General features: G+C 48.8%; 1 protein-coding gene across 1 annotated transcript; it reads left to right on the forward strand.

Moving 5' to 3' along the window:
* Window positions 1–18,681: 18,681 nt before the first annotated feature.
* LOC119110679 (C-type lectin galactose-binding isoform) lies at window positions 18,682–21,990 on the forward strand. The gene is made up of 3 exons (XM_037234581.1): window positions 18,682–18,751; window positions 20,044–20,296; window positions 21,015–21,990. Exons 2-3 carry the CDS (start codon window positions 20,044–20,046, stop codon window positions 21,251–21,253), a joined length of 492 nt encoding a protein of 163 aa, XP_037090476.1. The 5' UTR covers window positions 18,682–18,751; the 3' UTR covers window positions 21,254–21,990.
* Window positions 21,991–22,929: the final 939 nt, after the last annotated feature.

Consider the following 22,929-nt stretch of genomic DNA (forward strand, 5'->3'; position numbering starts at 1 on the left):
CAGGACCCCGCAGGTCCGCCTGGGACACATCAGGACCCCGCAGGTCCGCCTGGGACACATCAGGACCTCGTAGGTCCGCCTGGGACACATCAGGCCACTCGCAGGTCCGCCTGGGACACATCAGGACCCCGCAGGTCCGCCTGGGACACATCAGGACCTCGCAGGTCCGCCTGGGACACATCAGGACCTCGCAGGTCCGCCTGGGACACATCAGGACCCCGCAGGTCCGCCTGGGACACATCAGGACCTCGCAGGTCCGCCTGGGACACACCAGGCGACTCGCCAGGCAGCAGCCGTCGCCTGGTATATGTGTCGTACGCGGCAAACCGGTCCATCGCAAAGGCGCCGTAGAGAGCGTCACGCACGGCGTCACTCGATGTCCGCGCCTCCTCCGGCATCTGCAGCCAGACGGCAGCCAAACGGCAGCCAAACGCGCCAGCCGTGAGTCGCGCCGGCAGAATGTTGGGCAAGTCTGCTCCACCGATGACGGCAGAGCACGGCCGCCCTCGTGAGCCACTCTGCGACGCCGGCCGTGCCATCGTAATCGGGGATGAGTCGCGAGTCGAATGGGTCTCCACCAGTCACCGCGGCCCCTCTGTCCACTCCGACCGTAGTAGTCGACACCACTGGCGGTGGGACACTCGCAGCAGCCGTTGTCACAGCGTCGCCGCCGGCCGCGGCGGTTTCGGGCATGATGGCCGAAATAGCTTGTAAGAGAACGTAGCGTATATTCGTCTGGACTCGTCCAAAAACCGACTGGCACATGCGAGCGTCGGGTCTCTGCGCCGCCTCAGCGGCCGACCCTTGACCCCTGGCGAATCAGGAGACCCGCGGTAATGTGACATCCCCGGTACCCAGTCAGATGCAGAGCTCGGAAGACAGCGAGGGTGAGGGCGCACAAACCCGCACAATCACACCACAATAACCTAGGTCAACATTTTGTTTTTAGAAACACACTACCTAGCGTAATCTTTCTCGCTTATTCAAATGCAAAACTCAGAACAGTCTTGCATGATTTTGGTCACCATGACCTTCAAAAGGTCAAACAAGGTCTTCGAACTTAACTAAACATGTGAACTTTTGCTTAGAAACAGTTATCTGGGGTCTGAGGCACGAAAGTCACCAACCCGGAATTTGACTTTGTTTGACCTTATTTGACCCAAAAATCATGATCTAGGAACCTCAAACTTTGACCTAAATGAGCTCATGTACAGGTCAATACACCCTATGAATTTAGTGCCTCTAGCCTTCCTAGTTCCAGAGATCTCAGGAGGGTCAAATTTGACCCCCACCCGAGCGAAGGGTATCTAACCGGCCACCCGGGCGCGTGCAGCCTTTGCTAATGGCGGTAGGTACACCGTGCGCTCAGGGCAAGGGCAGCAGAGAACACTTTGAGCGGTGCTTATTGCAAATGCTCTTGGAACGAGAGGTACGATGGAGTATGCAATGGGCGTCTAGCAGCGGGCCGTATGTAAAAACACAGCATACTTACCTGAGCTTACCTAATTTGACCCCTTGAGATCTCGGGAACTAAGAAAGCTAGAGACACCAAATTTACAGGGTATCTTGACCTGTACGTATACTCACTTAGGTCAAAGTTTTGACTTTCCTAGGTCAAGACCTTCCGGTCAAATAAGGTCAAACAAGGTAAGATTCCAGGCTGGTCTCTAAAGTGCCCCTAGAACCTAGGCAGCTGTTTCTAAGCATAAGGATACCAGCCAGTTTGAGGTCAGTGACCTTGGTTGACATTTCGAAGGTCATAGTGACCAAAATCATGCAAGACTGCTCTGAGTTTTGCATTTGAATAAGCGACAAAAATTACGCTAGGCAGTATGTTCCTAAAACAAAATGTCGACACGGGTCATCTAAAGTCAATGACCTGTTCTGACCTCTGAGAAATCAATGGAAGATGTATGATACGGTTCCTGCTGTCAATAAATTCGAAATGAGCACCAGAAACTATCCCATACAACAAGCCCTAGAGAAATAAATCAGGTTGGTTTTGACCTTGGTCTGACCTACATACCTGACCTTAGGTCAACGTTATTTGCTCATTTAATATTTGTGGTGCCTAAGAAAGCGTCTCAGAGATGTATGGCTTTGTTATACACTCCGTTGTTGTATCACATTTAACGATTCCCTAGAAATTCCCTTTGCTGAAACCATGGCCCGATTTTGACCTGCCATAGATCAGCAACCTTACAAGGTATATCTAAATTGTTGATGTCAAACGATTTGCTATTCAAATGTCTACAACTATGCAAAATTTGGCGCGGCTACGCCGCACCGTTCGGAAAACATTCTGGAAAGCCTTTTGGGGGGCAATTTGACCCCCATCCGAGCGCGTGTTAACAAAACGATGAAAAGAGCTGTGCATATTAAAAACGTTTTTATCACATCCATATTAATCATAACTGCATCGCAGCTATATTTCCCTTGGCCTCAGGCGAAGTCGGTTTCACTGCGGTCTAGCTTGCGCGGTTACGGCCATCGGTTACCTTGGCCGATCGGCTGATTTTTAGCGCCATTTTCACTCGCGCCAGTCCGCCTGTCTCCAAGCGCTTGAAGTTTGGCACGTGGATGAAAATATTTTAATGGCATTCATAATTGGGCGGGAAGGGACGTTTCTCGCTTTTGAGTTTCTCAAGCGCCGTAGTCAAACACCGGACCTCAGACAGACCACGGCTTGTCGCGTGGGAGTTGATTTTCGGAGGCGGGCTCAGAGTGATATGAAACAAGGAGCAAGTAAATATGGAAGTAACCAGGCACTCTAGCTTCAAATGGCTGCAATTTTCGACATGATAGGGATCATCCTTTCACGAAGCATCAGGCCGGTATCCAATGCTGCATTAACATAATAGTAGGATAGACGTGTAAGAGTAAGTACTTACATATACGTACGACAGAGCACATGCAGAGGAGATATCGTCACTAACCACAGCTTTCTGAGCTGATATAAATTCACACACTCGCGCTCTAATCCTGGGTTACACATAACTCCCGTTATGTAACTCCATTCACAACTTGGCAAGATGATACGGAGACTAGAAAAACGCGAGAAGAAACACAAATGTACTGCATGCTGTTATCATAACCAAGACATGCATCAGAGAAAGTCTGCCTCCGTCTGAAATGGCGTGAAAATTAAGTTAAATGGCTGGGCCTGCCGCCACTCTGTTGCCCACTACCGGACGTACGTCTAAATACGGACAATAACGTGATGTTCTGACATTCGCCTCGGTGTTGCTATATGCGATCGGCTGCTAGTCGTCGAACAGCTACACTAGTGCACCTCCCGTTCCAAGAGCATTTGTAGCATGCCCCACGCGCTGGGCTTTCCGTAAGCGCAATGTGTTCTCCCACATCCATTGTCAAAGGCTTAGCGAAGCGATAAAAGGAGCTGAACATATTTAAAACTATTATGACCAAATCCAAATCACATAACCATATCTTTGTCATATTTCCCTCGGTCTTATGCGCTTACTGCAGTCCGTCTCACGTGGTAACAGCAATCGGTTCCCTTGGTCGACCATCTTATCGTTCGCGCCATTTTCATTCGCGCCAACCGACCTGTGGTCATGCGCGTGCGAACAGTCCAGCGCGCCAATGAAGATGTTCTAGCTGTTAGGACAAGGAGAGTTTGGCGAACATCGCAAGCTTTCGATGGTAGCCCACGGTCAGATCACAACTCGTTACAACTGAGTTAGTCTTTGAGGACGGGCTCAGCCTCAGGTCAAGATGGAAGCAAGCAAATATGACAGGAATCAAACAGTGTTTTGTCTGTATTGACCGCCATGGCTTCAGCTATGAACAACATGATGTATGCCGTTTAATGAAATATGATTGCCGATATCCGACACAGCTATAACATGGTACTCAACCCTCACCATGATAGGCGGTGATTATGGCGCATATTTTGATACCAAAATGTATTCCTAGATTTTCTGGTTTCGGAGCAGCGGCTGTTTGTGAAGGGCATTCCATGGCGATCCACGTCTGCCTCGGACGGCGGGCAGCAACAGAACTATACTACAGAATGTACTCAGAATTAAATAAGACAAACACCAGTTTAAGTTTCGTGTCACCACAAGGCATGGTCTCGCAGACATAATGCAAAACTACAAAGTGCGGTTTTCTGGCAAATTCGACCTTTGGCTGCCTTTGATCCGTCAACAACGCAAAAACCAGTACCAATCGTGAGATCGTGTTCAGAAAAATATACTTATGTTTTTTGCCAAGCTCAAACCCTTGCAAACTTGGAAACGCCAGGGGGAGGGTCGCATCGACCCCCTCTCCGCTTATCAGTCCGGGTTATGCAAAACGGCTAATCAGGGCAATGGTTAACACGCGCCCGGGTGGCTGGTTGGATACCCTTCGCTCGACTGGTGGTCAATTTGCCCCCCCCCCCTTCCTAAAATCTCAGGAACTTAGAGAGCTAGGGGCACCAATTTCGCAGGGTATATTGACCTGTTCATGAATCCACTTAGGTCAAAGTTTGCGGTTCTTAAGCAATGACCTTCGGGTCAAATAAGGTCAGACAAGGTCAAATTCCAGGTTGGTCTCTAATGTGTTCCAAGAACCTAGATGCCTGTTCTAGACAATGCTCATTTAAGGGCAGTGATCTTATTTGACCTTTTAAAGGTCATGGTGGCCAAAATCATGCAAGACTGCTCTGAGCTTTGCATTTGAATAAGCGATAAAGATTACGCTAGGCAGTATGTTCCTAAAAACAGAATGTTGACCTGCGTCATTTTAGGGCAGTGACCTATTGTGACCTTTTAAAAGTCCGTGGGAGGTGTATGATGCGCTTCCTCTTATCAACACATTTTAAATAAGTGTCAAAACTATCCCGTACAGCAAGCGCTATAGTACAAAAACTTGTTGGTCTTATCTTGGTCTGGCCTTCATACCTGACCTTAGGTCCATGTAATCTGCTCATTCAAATGTTGTGGTGCCTAGGAAGGTATCTCGGAGATGTATGGCTTTGTATAACACTCCGTTGTTGGATCATATTGAACGATTCCCTAGAAATTGCCTTCGCTGAAATCATGGCCTGATTTTGACCTGCTATAGGTCAGCGACCTTACAAGGTACATCTAGGTTTGTGATGCCGAACGATCCGCTGTTTAATTGCCTGCAGCTTTGCAAAATCTGATTTGGCTAAGCCGCGCCGTTCGGAAACCATTCCGGAAAGATTTGGGGGGGGGGGGGCAATTTGACCCTCCAACACGAGCACATGCTACAACATACAGCGAGCATAGGATTTAAACATACGTACAACCTAAATGCAGAAGGGATATTACTTTGAACCACATGTTTCCTGAGCGCAACATTACATGAATCCACACTTTAACACTCTGATCTGTGGGTGCCATAGCTCTCCAGCTAGATCAGTCTGGTCATCACCCGGCCAGATATTTCGGAGGGAAGACAATCTTCACAAGAAGCAGAAAATTGCACGATATGCTGCCATCTTCGCCGAAACAAGCATTTAAATAACTTGTCGCAATCGATCTCGAATATATATATATATATATATATTATATATATATATATATTATATATATATCGTACTCCTACTGATACTATATATATCTGATGATAGCGCCCTATGATTCGATCATACGTTATCTATTACTCTCTCTCTCTTCTCTCTCTCTCTCTCTCTCTCTCTCTCTCTCTCTCTCTCTCTCTCTCTCTCTCTCTCTCTCTTCTCTATCTCTCTCTCTCTCCTCTCTCTCTCTCTCTCTCTCTCTCTCTCTCTCTCTCTCTCTCTCTCTTCTCTCTCTCTCTCTCTCTCTCTCTCTCTTACATCTATAGCTACATTTATATATATATATATATATATATATATATATATATATATAGATCTATGAATATAGATATAGATGTATAGAGAGAGAGAGAGAGAGAGAGAGAGAGAGAGGGAGAGAGAGAAATGGACTGAATAGATATATATATATATATATATATATATATATATATATATATATATATCGGTATATTACGTTTGTAAACTTTAAATTATCTCGTGCCTGTTCGTAGATGGATCTTATACCTACACGTATCACATTTTTAAATGCCGCTCATGCGCAAACATACTACATACGTGTGACAGCACAGACATAAGGATGCATGCATCACAGATACTCATCATTGAGAGGGAACAGCATTCGTCCGTGACACTCAAAACACCCAATGTTCCGGTGCTCTCCTCCCTTGCCAACACAGAACTCATTGATAAGCGCACTGGCCCACCCCAACATAGTGCCTCTCATTGTTTCAGGGGTCCCGACTAATATAAGGCACGGGCCCGGTCTTGTCACTGTTTAGGACTGTTCGGCTCTGGTTGTGCCTGATCGACGTAGAGGCCCTCATCAACTCCGGAGGCCCGATAACGGCGCAAAGGGCCCTCTGACACATATTAAGAGTCCGGGCCGCAGGACCGGGTCCTTAATACGATCTCCGTCGAGCCCTTTGGGCTCTTCGGAGTCACGAATCGGGTCTTTTGGTCGTCTGTCTCCAGGGCGGGGGAGGGCGGGGGGGGGGGGGGCACGTGCCCCTGTACAGCTCCTGTGTGCGCCACTGGAGGTACCTGAGCGGTGAATGCGACCCTTGAGCGATCAGAGTATCCGGTCAGCTTCCCGGTTCCCTTAGTGCCCATAGTCTGAAGAATAACAGAGGTCTAAGCAATTGTAAGGGCCCTTAGACACCACCGTGAATAATGAACCTAAACACAATCCGTGGATGACGCGTGGCGCACTACATGCGGCTGAGCCCAATAATTCTCCATCATAGGGTGTCGCGTTTGTTAGGCTTATCTGCATACCATCGACACCTGGTGTCGCATACATCAATTATGCAAATAAACGCAGCGGCGGGCGCGTTGCAGCATCGGGTCGCGTGCCGCCGGCGGACCGCGCGTGGTGGTGATGCGCGAGCACAGGCGGGCGAGTGCTAGAATCTGGTATAACATGAGGGCATAGAAATGGACTGAAATGTCAGATAGATGATACAGGAGTTTTACATGCACGCCTACCTGGAGCAGTCATCCAGTAAGTCAGCCTTACACATCAGTCATCGATTCCTTCAAAAAATGAGTCGTGAAACATCACAAACACATTCAGTAAATAATGGAGCCAAATACCACGGAGAATTTTAGCCACAGCCCGCAATACCAAACAGCACGCACCCCGACAAGTGCCTTCCACGATTACCGTGCAGCTGCTGCCGAGTAACCAGCTATTTCCGATGCCACGAGCCAGGGATCAAAGTTTTGAATTATTTAATGCGCGTACTGCCAAGGGCGTGCTGACGCAGCAAAGTCTGCGCGCATAAACAAAACGGTTTAACTGGGCACTAACGTACCGCATAAGGTTACTCGTCGGCTGAGACGGGCGAAATTGACTACGGTAGCCCTCTATCGGGCAATTCCCGAACCATTAGTTGGAGGGTTGTGAGGAAGTGGGTTAGTATCCCAATCCCTGGATCTCACGCACACTGGACTTTATGAACGATGAACGTTGGAACGCGGGATGTTGTGGTTCTGGACGCTGCGCGCCAGGACTTTCTGGTTCTCCTTTATCCTGGGATATTGGACGGTATCTGGACGTTGTGAACGCTGGATGCTGCGATTCTGGACGTTTTGACCAAGTTGGACGCTATGAGCTCTGGACGTTTCAATACGCTTCCCTTTGGAAGGCACCTAACAGTTTTATATTTCGAGCAACCATCACAGACGTGAACTGATCATTCGTTCCACGACCTTACATGCACAATTTGTGAGCGATATCGAACGATTTTGGCTCGCGGACAGCCTATCTTTGCCGGGTTTCAGTACTGAAGAAACCGTACTTTGGAGTCCCGCGTCTGGGAAAGTATAATTGGTCCAGGTATTGTTGAATGCGATTTGAAGTGTTGACAAGTTTCACACAAGCCCGGATGGCCGGGTGGATACCCTTCACTAGGTTGAGGGGTTAATTTGACCCCTGAGATCTCAGGAGCTAAGGGGGTTAGAGGCACCAAATTCGCGAAGTATGTTGGCCTGTACGTGAACTCACTTAGCTCAAAGTTTGAGCCACCTAGGTCATGACATTTGGATCAAATAAGGTCAAATAACGTCAAACTCGAAGTTGATCTACAACGTGTGCCCAAAACCTAGATACCCGTTCTGAGCAAAAGGTCACATGCTTATTCAAGGTCGGTGACCTTGTTTGACCTTTTAAAGGTCATGGTGACCAAAATCATAGAGTAATTAAGCTAGGCGGTATGTCTCTAGAAATGAAATGCTGACCTGGGTCATTTTAGGTACGTGACCTATTCTGACCCATAAGAAGTCCATGGAAAATGCCTAATACGGTTCCCGTTCTCAACAAATTCGAAATGGGAGTCAGAAACTACCCCACACAGTAGCAATAAAGCAGTTAAGTCTTGACCTTATTCTGACCTTTATATCTGACCCTAGGTCAGTGGAATTTAGCCATTCAATTGCTACGCTGCCTAAGAAAGTATCTCAGAGACGTACGGCTTTGTCTAACACCCTGCTGTTTCATCAGATTGAGCGATTCCCTTGGAGGTGACTTCGCTGAATCCATGGCCTGACTTTTACCTGCCGTTGGTCAGCGACCTTACAAGGTAAATCCAGTTTGTCGATGCAACACAGTCCGCAATTAAATTGTCTACAGGTAAGCAAAATTTGGCGGAATCAGTCTGGAAAAAATCCTTTCGGGGGGGGGGGGCATTTAACCCCCGCCCGAGCGCGTGTCAAAGTAAATAGCTGGTAAAAACCGAGTAAGGTAGCCCATCTAGGCCAACCGAGGTTTTGCTGCCGCATTTGGTCAGGGACAGTTTGAGTTCACACATGGTAAAAGGAGCATTGTGGGCTTCGTCGTAATCAGAGGTAAACTCACGGGTGAAAGCTTGTCAGCTAAGCATCGGTTAACGCTTGGGAAATTGGTTTTTGTGCAGGACACAACGCCGAGGTGTAGCGCAAATGTGTTAATGACTTCATGCAGGTCGGTTACAGCGTCATGTCCTCCTGTAAGCCGTAGGGGAGCACACAGACACAATTTCGGCCGAGGGCACACGAGCGAACATGTTCCCTAATTTTACTCAAAGCCGTGAAATGGTTACACGTCGAAGCAAAATCTCGCCGTACCGATTGCTTTTTGCGACACATGTCAGAATACGCTTTGCGCGCTTTTGTATAATGTTCTGCATGACGGGCGCAAATGCATTTTTGAAAATCTCTGAGCGCCTTGTGTCGAAGTGCCTTTGCCCGCTGGCAGCGACAGTTCCACCATGAAGCATTTCCAGGCCGATCAGGTCTGGAACGCCCCTGAATTTTTCGGCAGCAGCTGATTAGACGACGTTGAGGAAATCCGATGCGGTTGTTCTCAAATCTTATGAAACATGCCGAGTGACACAGTGATTAAAAGCTTCCCAGGCACCACCATTCGTAAACCACTTTCTTGTGAAAGGCGGAGGCAGGAGTGGAGTCACGCGCTTAAGAATGGGTAGGAGGGGAAAGTGGTAAACAGGAAATTAGCCGTCAGGTTCCACTGGAATAAGGGAGCGGCACGGGGTGACGCAATGGACAAGTCTATTGCTGATGTGGTGTGGTAGCTGCAACTCATAAACATGTGTGCGCCATTATTGGGGTATACCAGACAATGTTTGTTTGCCACGGCTTCCACCTTCGATCCCATGGGCACAAATGTTATCTTCCACAGATCGGGTTATAAACATCAAAATCACCAAGTATCAGGTAATTGGCAGGCGTTTGTGTAAGCAAATCGTCCACAGTGGATTGTGAAAAGAGTCGAGAGTTGGAAGGCGAGTATATGGATAATATCAACACATCATATTAAAACAGTTTCACGGTAACTGCTACAAAGTTAAGCTGGGCTCGAAAAACCGGCCGTCGCTGGAGAACTGAGTTCGATACGTAAACCGCCACGCCATCCTGTAGAGGGTCAGAGTTAATGTTATTCTCATCGAAAGTGTATCCGGGAACATTAAAGCTGCACTGATCTGAGCCACGAAAAATGTATTGCAGCGCAGCGACCAGGGGAGAACATTTCTTCACATCTTGTTTAAATTCGGCGCAATGCAACGCTCAGACAAAGACAACTGGCTGTGGTGGTCTGCTGACGCTGGTGACGCAGCCTCGCATTGTCATAGCACCGGCGTCAATAGCCTGGCACGCTGCCGCCGTGGCCTTGGCAACCGCGGAGGCTGTCAGAAGGGGACGCGTCGTGTCCTCCAGACCGCTCGCGTACTTTGGAACCGGAGCTACCTGAGATGAAGCCTGACTGACGGCGTTCGCGTCGCCTACGCTCGGTGATGGCGTTTTGCTCTGGCCGGCTCGAGGCAGTAGGGCTTCCGGCAGACCACTTTTGGCGCTGGTGGGCGGTGATGCTCTGCGCAGCGACCTACTGCTCGTCGTGCGTAGCCGTGGCGGCTCCATGTACCGTTGTTCCCAACCCCGGGTAGCGTCCCTGCCAGGGGTGGCAGCTGGTGGTTTATACGTGAGGATGAACGGGTTCCTGGTGGGTCACACGCAGCTCGCAGCGCTGGAAGTGCCGGCCACTCCTCCAGCCCAAGCCCAGGGGGGGGGGGGGGGCCGGGGTCATACGGGGCGTTACGGTTCGCCGCGTCTTAAGTTTGTCGTGCGACACCGGGCACGCGGGGTCGGTCACCGGGTGCGGGCCCTGACATCCCGCGTAGCGTGTGTGTGGGGGGGGGGGGGCAGTACATCCCTCGGAGTGGTACCCCCCGGCCGACACACCATGCTCATCTCTGCGACCACCGCGTCCTGCACATGACCTTAACATGCCCATATCGTAGGCACGGACTACAGCGGCGGGACAGCGGGGTCTAAGGGTGAACCCCGTGCCGTGTGTAGGTCGCGTGCAGATGTTGAGGGAGGTCCAGCCGCCTGAACGGAACTTAGCAAGGGGTTTGGGCGTGCCGCACTTGAGGTAAAAGGGGTGACGGCCCTGGCTCCTTGGGACGTACTTTCCGGGACGCAGACCATCCCTTCCACCTGGTTAAATTTGTCCGCGGGGGTGACCCGCACGTCTCGGCCCCAAAAAGATGGTCATGCCAAGAAGGCTCTAGCCCGACCTATGTCTTTGGTTTGCAGACGGAGAGCACCTCTCCTCACTGCCGTGGCCAGGACTACACCTGATCCAAGAATATCGTGAAGCTTGTCCCGGATCTCGGGTCTTGTATGGGCTGATGCTCCTGAAGGTCTCGTTGGGACCGAGGAATCTTGCCAGGAGGAGCACCGTCCCCGCCGAAATCCAGCTACATTCCGCAGTCGCAGATGCGGTGTCTTGGCCGGCACCATGACCCCGTCCACTCAGTCGGACCTATGACCCCGCCCACCCTGGGTTACGAGATAGCACGCGCGAGGGAACGCAACGGGCGGGGGTATTGGTGTATCGGTAACAAATAACAGAAGGAAAAACACACGAAACCTTCATTTAAGGGACTATCACGCAACGGAAACAAATGTGTTGCAGCTCTGAAAAGAGTTCCAACAGCACGTGTTCTGGACGCGGAGATAAAGGGATGAAAACGAGGGAGCAACCACCTCACGTCCTTACGCTATCAGACCGCAGTAGAGAGAGCGTCAACATATTTTCTTCATCGAAACACTTGCGCCACATACAACTCAATTATGACCTCACAGCTCATCAGTAAGAACTGCACTCCTGACAGATAAAAGCGAAATTAGTAAATTTCTGGTGTCCTACTGAACTTCATGTCTTACACGTTGGTGTATCACTGCCCTTTTGGCACTGCCCTGACTAAGACCGCGTCGTAGCCGTCTTGAAGTCTCGGGGCGCTTAAGCTGCGCTCGACCAGTGCTCTGGGACGACTGCGCCTGGCCGATAGTGGAACTGACTCCCCTAGGATCTCAAACTTTCAGACGCCGTGAGAAAAAAGCGAAGACACCGTCGTGGAGATCTTGTTAAATGAGGAAGACACACAGCAGTCGTTTTTAGCTTAGGTCAAACGTGAGGTCGCCAGAGGTCACGAAAGGAAAAAGGACGTGTTGATGGATGCAGTTAAAACATACGTTTACTCCTCAAAACGGATGCTGATGGCGTAAGTAGGCGTTGATACTGTGGGGAGTCTGTTCCGACCATTTTTGTTCCCCCGGAAGATCCAGTGAGGTCTGGTCACCGTTCAACATTGAGCTACCAGTAGCCTGCAAGAATGATACTGTTTTGTTTTCTTTCACAATGTGCAGTGCCTTTCGCAAAGTATATTTTATCAGGTGCAGCTGTAGGACAAAAGTATCCCAGACACAATAATGTCATCTTAGGCTGACCAAGAGATTAGCCGAGGTCAACTAAGCTCAAATTTGTAAGAGATCCAAATAAGAAAAATGGGTGTTAACTTGGTCTAAGTGACCAGTGCAATGCTTTCCTGTGGTCCAAAATAGTGTGGTGTATGCTTACAGGTATCAAGAATGCATCGTGTTGTATATGTCCCTTTAACACTTGGCAATGTATTTGTGACAAATTGAGAATAGGTACGTTGGTACACGGAATGTTGTACGTCATCAGATTCACAAACACAACACTGAGGTGGTAATACGTGTTGCGGTCGTCCATCTAGCTTCCGTTCCCGCTCAAATGGTCATTAACCTTGGATAACCTCATGAAGCATTGGACGTCCCTTCGCGACCTGTTGTGACCTCATTATACGTTAGAATTTTATCGAAACGTGTTTTCAGTGGAATATTCGAAAACCGGACGGACACATGCATTCTAACACCGTCTATTTTAAGTGCAGCATGCGTTTTGCAGAAGGCACTCATAAAGGTAGGTCACGGTATTGGCCAATGGCGTGTGCTCTGTGATCATATGATGGTTGCGCATAAGAGTTAGTACTCTTTTCCTTACGTATTAACACCAGAACTACGCCAACAAAAGTGCGTACAAATTTGCATTATTTGCGACAAAGAGGAACAATTCGCCTCACCTCAGGTCAATGGCCTCACCTGCTTCGAAAAACTTGCATATATACATATATTATATATATATATATATATATATATATATATATATATATATATATACATATACATATAAGCTGTAGGTAAGAAAATGTTCCATTACTACAGGAAATTCAAGCAATGACAAATAATGCACGCAGAAGCCGTAAGTGACCAAGGTTTTTTTAGAAGTTGACCTTTTTAAACAAACCCAGGCCACTGACCTTGGCACACCAAGGTTTCAAATTTCCTCAAGGGATGCCAACTTGATAGGACTACAGGTAATAAAAACCTGATGCTGATGCGAGCTTTAGTTTTTTAACTGTTCTTTAAAAAAAAACGTAGGGGGACATCAGCCTTTCCCCGGCCTGACGCAGGTAAACCGTTTTACAGCTGTCAGACTGTCTCGCGGCCGCGCAGTTATGAAGATGCCCGCCAAGGGACACCTACTCGGGGATACTTGATTGTCTCAATGGATGCTTAGTAAGCCTTTAGAACAAAACAAGAGAAAAGCTCATTTGGCAAGTGCTTTTTTCGACCTCTGAATGTCAACTATGACATGGTGACAGGTAAAAAAGTCGAAGCTTCAAAAGGTGGAATCAGCTAAATGTCGAACTGCAAAAATGCGAAACGTAAAAAGTCGACAAGCCAATTTGTTAAAGGGTAAATAGAAAAACGCGAAGTGGTGCCATGTTACAAGGTCGACACGCCAATTTGGCAACCGACTCAATGGAGAACTGCGAAATAGGGACGTGCCAAATCGCCCTCCTGCAGCAATGGCGAAGGTAAAAATGACGAACCTGTTCAAGGGTCATACACGGGAGGACGGCAACGTGACAACATTTTTACTGGCTGGCTGGCTTGCTCTATCGATTTGAATGATATGCTGCCCACGAAAGCTGGACATTTAGATTCGGGATATTTGAACGCTCGGCCTTATAATCGAATTCCGAGAACATCTCAATACAGGAATCAGCGTTCGAATATTGGAAACAATAAAAAATCAAGCACTGAGCTAATAGCACGAGTGTTAAAAAAACAGTTGGGTATAGCGCAAACGAGAAATACATTAACAATCATATTTTTGGGCCTTCGATTAGAATTGTCATCTATTTTCACACAATTTTTAGTTTAAGGCTGTGGGGTACAGGCCCATGTTATTAGAGTTGCGGGAGATGCGTCCCCTTTTCCGGGGTTTCGCCAACCCTGGCTATCATATTTGTGCGGCGAAAAATAAATTTTGAACTTAGCAGCTCACATGAGGTCGTTTGAACCTCGCCCAACCATAATGGATAGACTGCATGCCAAGTTATGCCTGTTAAAAGTTCTGTCTGTCGTCCCTCGCTGTCATTTAAATTCAGGAGTTTAAAGTAATCACAGAGTGGACAGAACATGCATTAACAGAGGACGAGCGCCACACGATCCGGGGTCGTAGCACTTCAGCAAAGTGGCAATAACTGTGCGAATTCAGTCATAATCTCTGCTACGGTTGCTAATGTCGAAATCAAACTAGGCCAATGCACAGAGCTTGAACAGGCAGAGATATGATAAGCTCTGACCGGTGCCTCAAACTACCATTGGGTAATGTTGGTTTCGTAACGCATTATTTCTGCACATGCAGGTACGCAACAACCGACAGTCACGAGACATTGTAGAAAGTTGTGTGCCCAGTGGTCCGGACTTCTTGAGGATTGGGCATTGCAATTTGCTACCGAAGTACTTACCTGGCGGTTTTCAGCTCTGGAAGCTGAGGCCAAGAATTTATGGGCATTCGACTTGTGAAAGGGAGGCTTTTGATTCTCGCCAGAACAAAATAGCTGTAGGAGTCATGGACTTAGTTTTCAAGACTTGAACAGAAATGCATTAGTCACAGCTCCACCCTAACGTGCTCCAGCTGCAATAAAGGATCATAATCAATCATTTAGGATGCAACATCAAACCATGCAACTCTCGTTTGTAACAGAGTTACACTGATTAGTGCGTATCGCAAAATGCAATCAGTTATTTTTGGAGCGTGCTCGGCTTTCACACAGGATTTTCATATTTGAGTCCCAAATGGTCATTTGGTCTCTGGGCTCTTATATGACCACTGATATCGCTAACGGCCCACCAGAAGCTACACGGCGATGTACACCGTGCAGCCCTTTTCAAACAAATCATTTCTTGAGGTTTTCATGGTGAACTAGTGTGCTTTTGTTTTCGCTGACACGGGTGGCCGTCCTGCTGCTCTTGGTGAGCACGCATGACGCCGATTTTTTTTTACTTTCTGTTGGAAGTTGTCTGTGATGAAAGCATTCAGCCTGATAGGGGCCCCACTCCAGGGCCCCTTGGCTGAACCAATGCAAGAAAATGCCAGCTTCTCGCATCTCAGTAACCTGTACAACAAGATGCTGCGCTGTTATTCGCAACCGAGGCTCTTTTTGTGCCGCCACAGCAAGATGCGTGCAAATCATTGCTGTTTCAGATGCTGATATGCACGTCAGTACGAGCTATCAATGACAGTGTAGTTATCTGAAAGGAATAAAGTGATTATAGCTTCGTTCGCGGGCAGTCGTTTTTTGGTCGTCCCTAAATTTATCCTGATGCTGGAACGTAAATTGATGTCTAGTCAGCGGAACTATGGCTCCGGACAATTTCGCTCAAGCCCATCTACTGGCAGAACAAATCCAATTAAAGTACGGCAGTAGGGACTCACCCACTGGCTATATCTGATTTTATTGACCGAATCCGAAATGTCCTCTGCTTGCACATTGATTGCGTCAGTCAAAAACGATCGCACACCATGCAAACCCGGACAGTTCTCTCACTATCGCGTCACACTGCATTCCCCAAGAACATCACACACATCTTGACTTGAGTAACATCTCGCAGGCCAAGACGTATCACCATCAGCTTCGCGTTCAGATGGTTAAATGAGCACGCGCAAACCGCGTGAGTGCCGCTGCCGCCCATTACGACGCAGTGTTTCGGGCGCAGGCTAACGAACTTGGAAAATCAGACTCGTGGGTAGCCCTCGGTGCCCTTGTACAGTTGGTAAATCACGTGCAGATTGCCTAGCAATATTCGTTTTTTCTTTTCACCTTATCATCGTTTCCATTTCTCACAGATTTAATCGTTCTTTCCGGGACTTATACAACTAACTGATTCAACGTAAAACGAGGCAATCTTTGGATTTTTCTCCTTACCCATTTTTATTTCCCTCAAGTATGGAAACATGTCTGGGAAACTTCCGTGCTCTTCTCTCAGTTTACGTCTACGACGTACCATGTACTGCACCGTTCCGAAAATAGTCGGCGGTTCTGTCTGTTATCGTAAATGGGGATGGCCTAAGGATTCGTGGGCGGCGCTAAGAGAAATCTTTTAAAATGCTCATTCATCATGCGCTCATATCTGAAACACCCTATAAAATAATGCTTTAAACCCAGTGATGAGGTCAAAAAATACACCACAAATCTCTCTTTTGCGTCATGTTTCACAGCCATCTAATTTCAGCCAGTTTAAACTTTTAAACGCCATGAGAAACTGAGATAATCTACGCCAAGTACTCAACTTTATTTACCACGTCTGTTGGCTTTACACTCATCGCTTTGTATTGACGATACCTAACTGCGCGCGAGCAATACACCTCTCTAAATTGTCAAATGTGTCTTTTTCAGCCCTTAACTTTTTGCGAGGTTGGCATCAGGGGCCGGAATATCCACGCCGAAAGATTGTTTCAGTTTACGTTTTTGTGAGCTGGTTGCCTTCTCCAACTTCTTCGCTCCAACGGTCCGCCTCTGTGATACGGCTAAGCTTTCTGAAGCGGAGAGAAGCATGTGCGTGGCAAAGCATGTGCGAAAAAGGTGTTCTGGAGGGGAAGATATATGCATGAAACTAAGTCTGTGTCCTTATGTTTTACACAATATTTACGTCAAGAACTCCGCGTAAGTATCGATTTCCTTTGCGCGTAACCACATGGCACTGTCTCACTTCTCACAGTTATTGCAAAGGAAGAATGCTATTGAGGATTTGACTGAAGTTGTCGAAAAATTCCGTTGAATGGCCAAGTGATAAACTACTCATGATCTAAGAATTCCAGTGGTTACTTCGGTGCATTAGCGTTGGTAAAAGATCCTTTAAAACGACTGGAACGTTTTCTCCAGCCATTTCCGAGCACTGGTAGTCGGTGTTCATTCAACTTCATCCCTGGGATAGGGAGCTAGACAACTAGCATTCCGGTTCCGCCTGAAGTTTTGCGCTATCGTCCCTAGGAAAGCTTCCAGAACCTTAAGTAAGTTTGGTGTGACAGTTACGACTCAGAAATGTTAAAAAAGTTACCCACCGGTCCTGGATACGTTCAGCGACCAGTTCCAGCTGATCAGTCCATTTTATGCCGTCTTCTGGCCTGGCTGGCCGTCCTCTCGTTTTGTTCTGCTTGCCAAATAATCTGGCACAATTGTGATCGTTTAAGCTCTTCATTGTCGCTAGACACAGTGCGAATACACCCACGCGCTCCAGCCACACAACTGGCGCTGACCCAAGGTCCATCACTGGCCCTTTGTCGGATTTCTGAGTCGCCCACATTAACAAGAGACGACACCAGCCTAGCAGTAGGCACTCACCTCCCCATCCCTCCTCATGCTCCAATCACCCGAGCCCCAACAGTCTACATGGGGGGCATCGCAATTCGGGGGAGGGGACGTACTCGGCGGCGCGCCGCACGCCCAGTCTTCGTCTGTTACGCATGATTCGTTGGTGCATGGACCATGCGTTGCTCCAATCACCCAGGAGAGCCAAGTGGAAAACCACCTTTTTAGTTTTGGAATCTGGGTGCTAAATTACGCTCTTTCACATGCAAATGAGAAAAAGATCGGTGTCACCCCAACAATTTATCTTCGTGCCTTGTAAAATTTCGTAATGACCTTATCATTTTTTTTGTACACTAACGCCTTCGAAAATGGTATACAAATATTCTGAGCAGTCTTCTGATAGCTTTAACGTATAGGTTTGCAGGTCATCTTTTAGGCAAGTGAATAGACACCTAAGATAGCCCTGTATCACCACAACTAGAAATTGCCGAAAGCTTTCACTCTGAAACTGTACAGCTGAAATATTTATAAACGTTACAAGTGACTTCAGCGCTGATGACAATCACCTGTGACCCCATTTCATCAAAATCCGAGGCATGCGAGTGTGAGACACTTGCCGATTTGCAGTGGAATGCACCGTATTACAAACGCTTCCAAACTCGCAGTGAGTAAGGCAGAGAAATGGTCTCCTGTTTTTTTTTTTACCTACTGGGAAAACAGGTCTTTAAGCAATAGGTGTGCTAGATATACAATTACGGGTGAGATTGTATATCAAGTGATTCCTACATGAAGTTTGCTAATAGTCTCAACTTAAGTGCCCCGGATTGTTATTTTCCGCTTTCTAGAAGTTAATACATTTACAGCGATTGACCGCAGGTCCACACGGATGCCAACTACAAGAAGAGCAATTCTTTCAACATTGCGGTGTACGGGTTGTGCCACATTTGAGGTACAGCGTTTTGAAATGACATTTGCAGCATGCTGGAGGCAGGAGCTGACCGGTTATTGCTTCCTGCCGAGGTCAGCCGGGTTGACGTCGTTGTGAGAACCGCTCGGCCAGCGCTATAAAACAGCCGTGCGCCGGGCCCCAACCAGGATTCACGATCCCGGTGTGTGGTCGGCCAGTCAAGTCAGAAAAGGGTCTCATCCTCTACGCACGAGCTTCTGAAAGGTAACGATATGGGGTTCTGAGAGCGTCAGCATTGTCTGCTGCAACTGCAACGCGGGCTTATTCCGTACGTCATTCCTCAGAGCGACACTTTTTTCCAGCACACAAAATCCATTGAGGCATAAGAATCCTTGTAATTATATGAAAGTGATGTCATTGAGATTCTTAAACTTGTAAGACTTCCTGACTGTCATTTCGAAAAACGTGTTCAAGACCACTGCAATTTCATCCCGTTGGTCAGGTGACAATGATGACCGAGAGCATCTCCAGCCAAGACGAGACCGTTCTGTCCGTGTTCAATCGATGTCCTGTGTTATTTTACATCAATCGGAAAGCTTTGAAACAAAAAGTAAGGTATATCCGTATGTTTACTATTTCGTGAAATCAAATCGCATGGGCTGATTACCTAAGTGGCTTTGAATCAGACCTTCACCAAGCATGGCATGTCGTGAGTGCATTGATCCCGGTCATGCCTGACGCCCGGTGGCGGAGTTTTCTCTGTTGTCAGACAAGCGTGGCGGCTTATGTGAAATTCGAACCGAGCTGGTCGCCGATCGCCCGAGTCTGCTGCTCACGCCACCGGTCCATACCGGCGCTCTCGCCATTGTGACACAGAAACGGCCAAATTTCGCTCTCAAACTGTCGGAGAAACTATGTCCGTCTTCAAAAAAGCAACGTGTTAAGACTTGCCAAACGATGTAGTGCGACTGGCTGAACAGGCACGGAAGCGCTTGGCAGGGCTGAATTTGCGCTTGTTTTAATCATACCTTTGTTCGGGAGGACGCCCGCGAGCTCGTAGATTACAGCACGGTATTTGCCCCTTATTAATGTGGTGCCCTTCCTCTGTTCTCTTTTCACTTGCAATGCTTCTAGGTTTCGATTGGTTGGAAAGCTACTTCCCCGGCACAGCAGGGACGTTACGGCGTACTCGTCAGGACGTAATATTATGTCGTAGTGAGGCTGGTTTCTCTGGGAAGACAACAACTTCACCATCTCCCGAGGTGCCACTGCACGGTGAATAACAGGCCTTTGGCACATTTGCTGCGCTCGCTACGAGATTTCACCTTACAATATCCCACACGGCTTAGTCTCTCTTAATTAGTATCTTGTGAATTTCCTGTGAAGAGCTTCAACAGAGCCGCATTTTTAGCTCAAACCCACGAAGCAGATCGGCACCATGCTCTGACCGAACCGCCGGTCGGCTTTCTTGACCGACGGTAGGTTCCCACCTGGTACGCTGGGAAGCGGCTTAGTCCCACAGATAAGCTGGATTGTCTGTCCACTACCGTTCGCAGATGCGTCCTCACGGACTGCCCCTGCTAGCGCTGTTCTGCCTGGCGCTGCTGGCGCTGGGTCGCGCGGAGGACATCAAAGGACGGAGTCGGTACGGTCGGCGCCGGCCCTATTTCTCGTGGCGTGAGCTCGGGCGGGACGCCAAGTTCACCTGGGATGAGGCTAACTACCACTGTCACCATCTCGGTCTGGACCTGGTCTCCATCGGCTCCTACCGAGAGAGCCGAGCCATCAACAGACTCATCTACAAAGACGGTACGGCAGCGGGAAGGGCCGAGTCGGGTGCACCTGCAAGGTCGAGGACGGGTCGCGACCTGACCGTCGTCTCGGCGCATGGAGACCGGGCCGGATGTCACTACCGGGCTCCTGAATTCAGAAAAAGCTGTTGTTTAACAATTTTATTGAAGCTCTTTCAAGCTGGATACGGGATCTAATTTTCGGCTAGGCTTAGCTTACTGAGAAGAGGGCGACTTCACGCCAATTGGACCCAAGTTAGTCAGGTCGATGAAAATGCTGGTGAAACAGGGTACCGTGCCACACAGTGCTGCAACACGGCCAAACCCCTTTCAGGCCATCAGCCAGCTGTCGGCTAGCTGTAGTAGAACGAAGATCACTAGGTGCAGTTTCTAGAATGCGAGCTCACTTGCCTGTCGCACATCGTGATATGTGACAACGCATCGGTCGTGTTTTCCGAAGCGTGTTTATCAAAACTGCTGAGACGGCATGTCACAGGCTAGACTCACCCCAACCGCCGATGTTTCCAAGCTGTTTGTCGTGACCAACTATCTGCGCGATAGTTCTCCACGCGGGAACTACGCTACGCTTTGCAATAGATCGCCGCGTCAAGCTGGTGAGCTAGCCATTGGGACTTTACAACGCACTCAGCCGCTGATGTTATATGGCGTCGCCTGTCTCTCACCCTGGCACCGCGGGATTCGAACCTGAAACTGATGAACTTGACCTCTGTGGTCAGACGTGGACTACATCTGGACATCGGGCCGCCTCAGCCCGCGGGGCTACTTCTACTGGACGGCGAACGGCCACCGGGTGAAGCCCTTCAACTGGTCCGGCACCGGCAGCCTGGGACGTCCCCAGCCCGACGACAGCGAGGGCCACGAGTACTGCATGGCCGTGCTCAACAACGTCTACAATGACGGCATCACGTGGCACGATATTGCCTGTCACCACCGCAAGCCGTTCATCTGCGAGTGACACGGTGGACTGTCATCCTTCCGGCGAGCTGAGCGACAGCAGTTCGTCATAGGACTCACGTGCGCACAGGCTCGCGTGTCAGCTTACATGGCGATGTACGTGCTAGGGTGCTCGGCTCGATTGGAAACGCCTCATGGTCGTGGTGAACCTGGTTCAGGCTTTAATTTACCCTCTTGGTGCGTTTTGTTTGCGGTAAAGAGTGGGTGGTAAATTCCGATTACCATCATATTTCGGTGCGCGGGAAGATTTTGTAAGATCAACGAAAGACTGCCGAGGATATAGCTGTAATCTAGCAACAGTGATCAGCTCGCGTGCTGGCTTGGTGAACGTTTCAATGAAACGTGTGGGGTCTGCCTGAGAAACGCAGCTGTATTTCTAAGACATTCTTTTTATAACAAGCATAAGACAGTCGGATCAAACCTCGTATTTCTTCATTGGCAGTGCTTTCCATCGGGTACTTCTTTAGTGCAACCATGAATTGTGAACATGATGCAGCCCGTGCCAATGCTTATCACTACACTCTTGACTGCATCTGAAACTCCAAGACATTCGAGAACAAAATTATGGATAGAAGAATAGCCATGGTACAATCTATGGTGGAAGGAAGCTGCGTAATGGGTGTTAGTTACGTGTAGCGCTGTTGGTAACCGTACGCATGGTGTTTGAAGTATATATCGACGGACGAATCTCTATTTGATATACGTGGGAATGGGAGTGGGACAAGGGATGGACGTGGGAATGGGAATGGGACATGGGAATATCGCTATTTCATCGGTTTCTTTAGTATTCGTGTCGTGCTCTCTGAAAATGTAGCTTATTTCGGCTACTCGAAACGCGCTATCTCTAATGAGCGGAATCGTGCATACCAAGGAGGAGTACATCAGGACTTGACGCTGAAGACATAAGACTGTCGCTTCCACGGCATGAAGCCGTGGCAGTCCTAGCACTGCACTGAAGGTCCGGCTACGACCCGCCACCTATCTGACATGCTTTGATGTAGTTTCCGTGAGGTTTCAAGGATCTTAAATCCTCTGGTGCTACCGAGAAATGAAAGATGCCAGCCGAGAGATCCAAAGTCGAACTCTTTTATGATAGGAGCGATGTCATTCTCTCAAGGCTCCAAGACAGGCAGCTATACATTGAAAAGTGCACAGCCTTACTAACATTGTTGGAGAAACTGATGTGGTCAGAAAGAATTAAAAATGGACGAAGTAGGTGACATCTACCCATCGTGCAGCCGCAGATGCGAGGCAGGCTGCGAAGGTCCCTCCGGCCATGAGTGCGCACGAGACGGGCTGAGTAGGCCCTCCAGCCGTGGGTGCACACGAGGCAGGCTGAGAAGGCCCTCCGGCCGTGAGTGCACACGAGGCAGGCTGAGAAGGCCCTCCGGCCGTGAGTTCACACGAGGCTGGCTGAGAAGGCCCTCCGGCCGTGAGTGCACACAAGGCAGGCTGAGAAAGTCGTCCGGCCGTGAGTTCACACGAGGCAGGCTGAGAAGGCCCTCCGGCCGTGAGTTCACACGAGGCAGGCTGAGAAGGCCCTCCGGCCGTGAGTTCACACGAAGCAGGCTGAGAAGGCCCTCCGGCCGTGAGTTCACACGAAGCAGGCTGAGAAGGCCCTCCGGCCGTGAGTTCACACGAAGCAGGCTGAGAAGGCCCTCCGGCCGTGAGTTCACA

The sequence above is a fragment of the Pollicipes pollicipes genome, unplaced genomic scaffold (genome assembly GCF_011947565.3).
Source record: "Pollicipes pollicipes isolate AB1234 unplaced genomic scaffold, Ppol_2.1 Scaffold_2555;HRSCAF=2994_pilon_pilon_pilon, whole genome shotgun sequence".
Lineage (NCBI taxonomy): Eukaryota > Metazoa > Arthropoda > Thecostraca > Pollicipedomorpha > Pollicipedidae > Pollicipes > Pollicipes pollicipes.

What these genes read in the sequence shown, in the direction of transcription:
- LOC119110679 (XM_037234581.1), top strand. Translation starts at nt 20,044, where the DNA reads ATGCGTCCTCACGGACTGCCCCTGCTAGCGCTGTTCTGCCTGGCGCTG. An exon ending in CAGACTCATCTACAAAGACG is followed by an intron (nt 20,297 to 21,014) that starts GTACGGCAGCGG and finishes CTCTGTGGTCAG; the next exon opens with ACGTGGACTACATCTGGACA.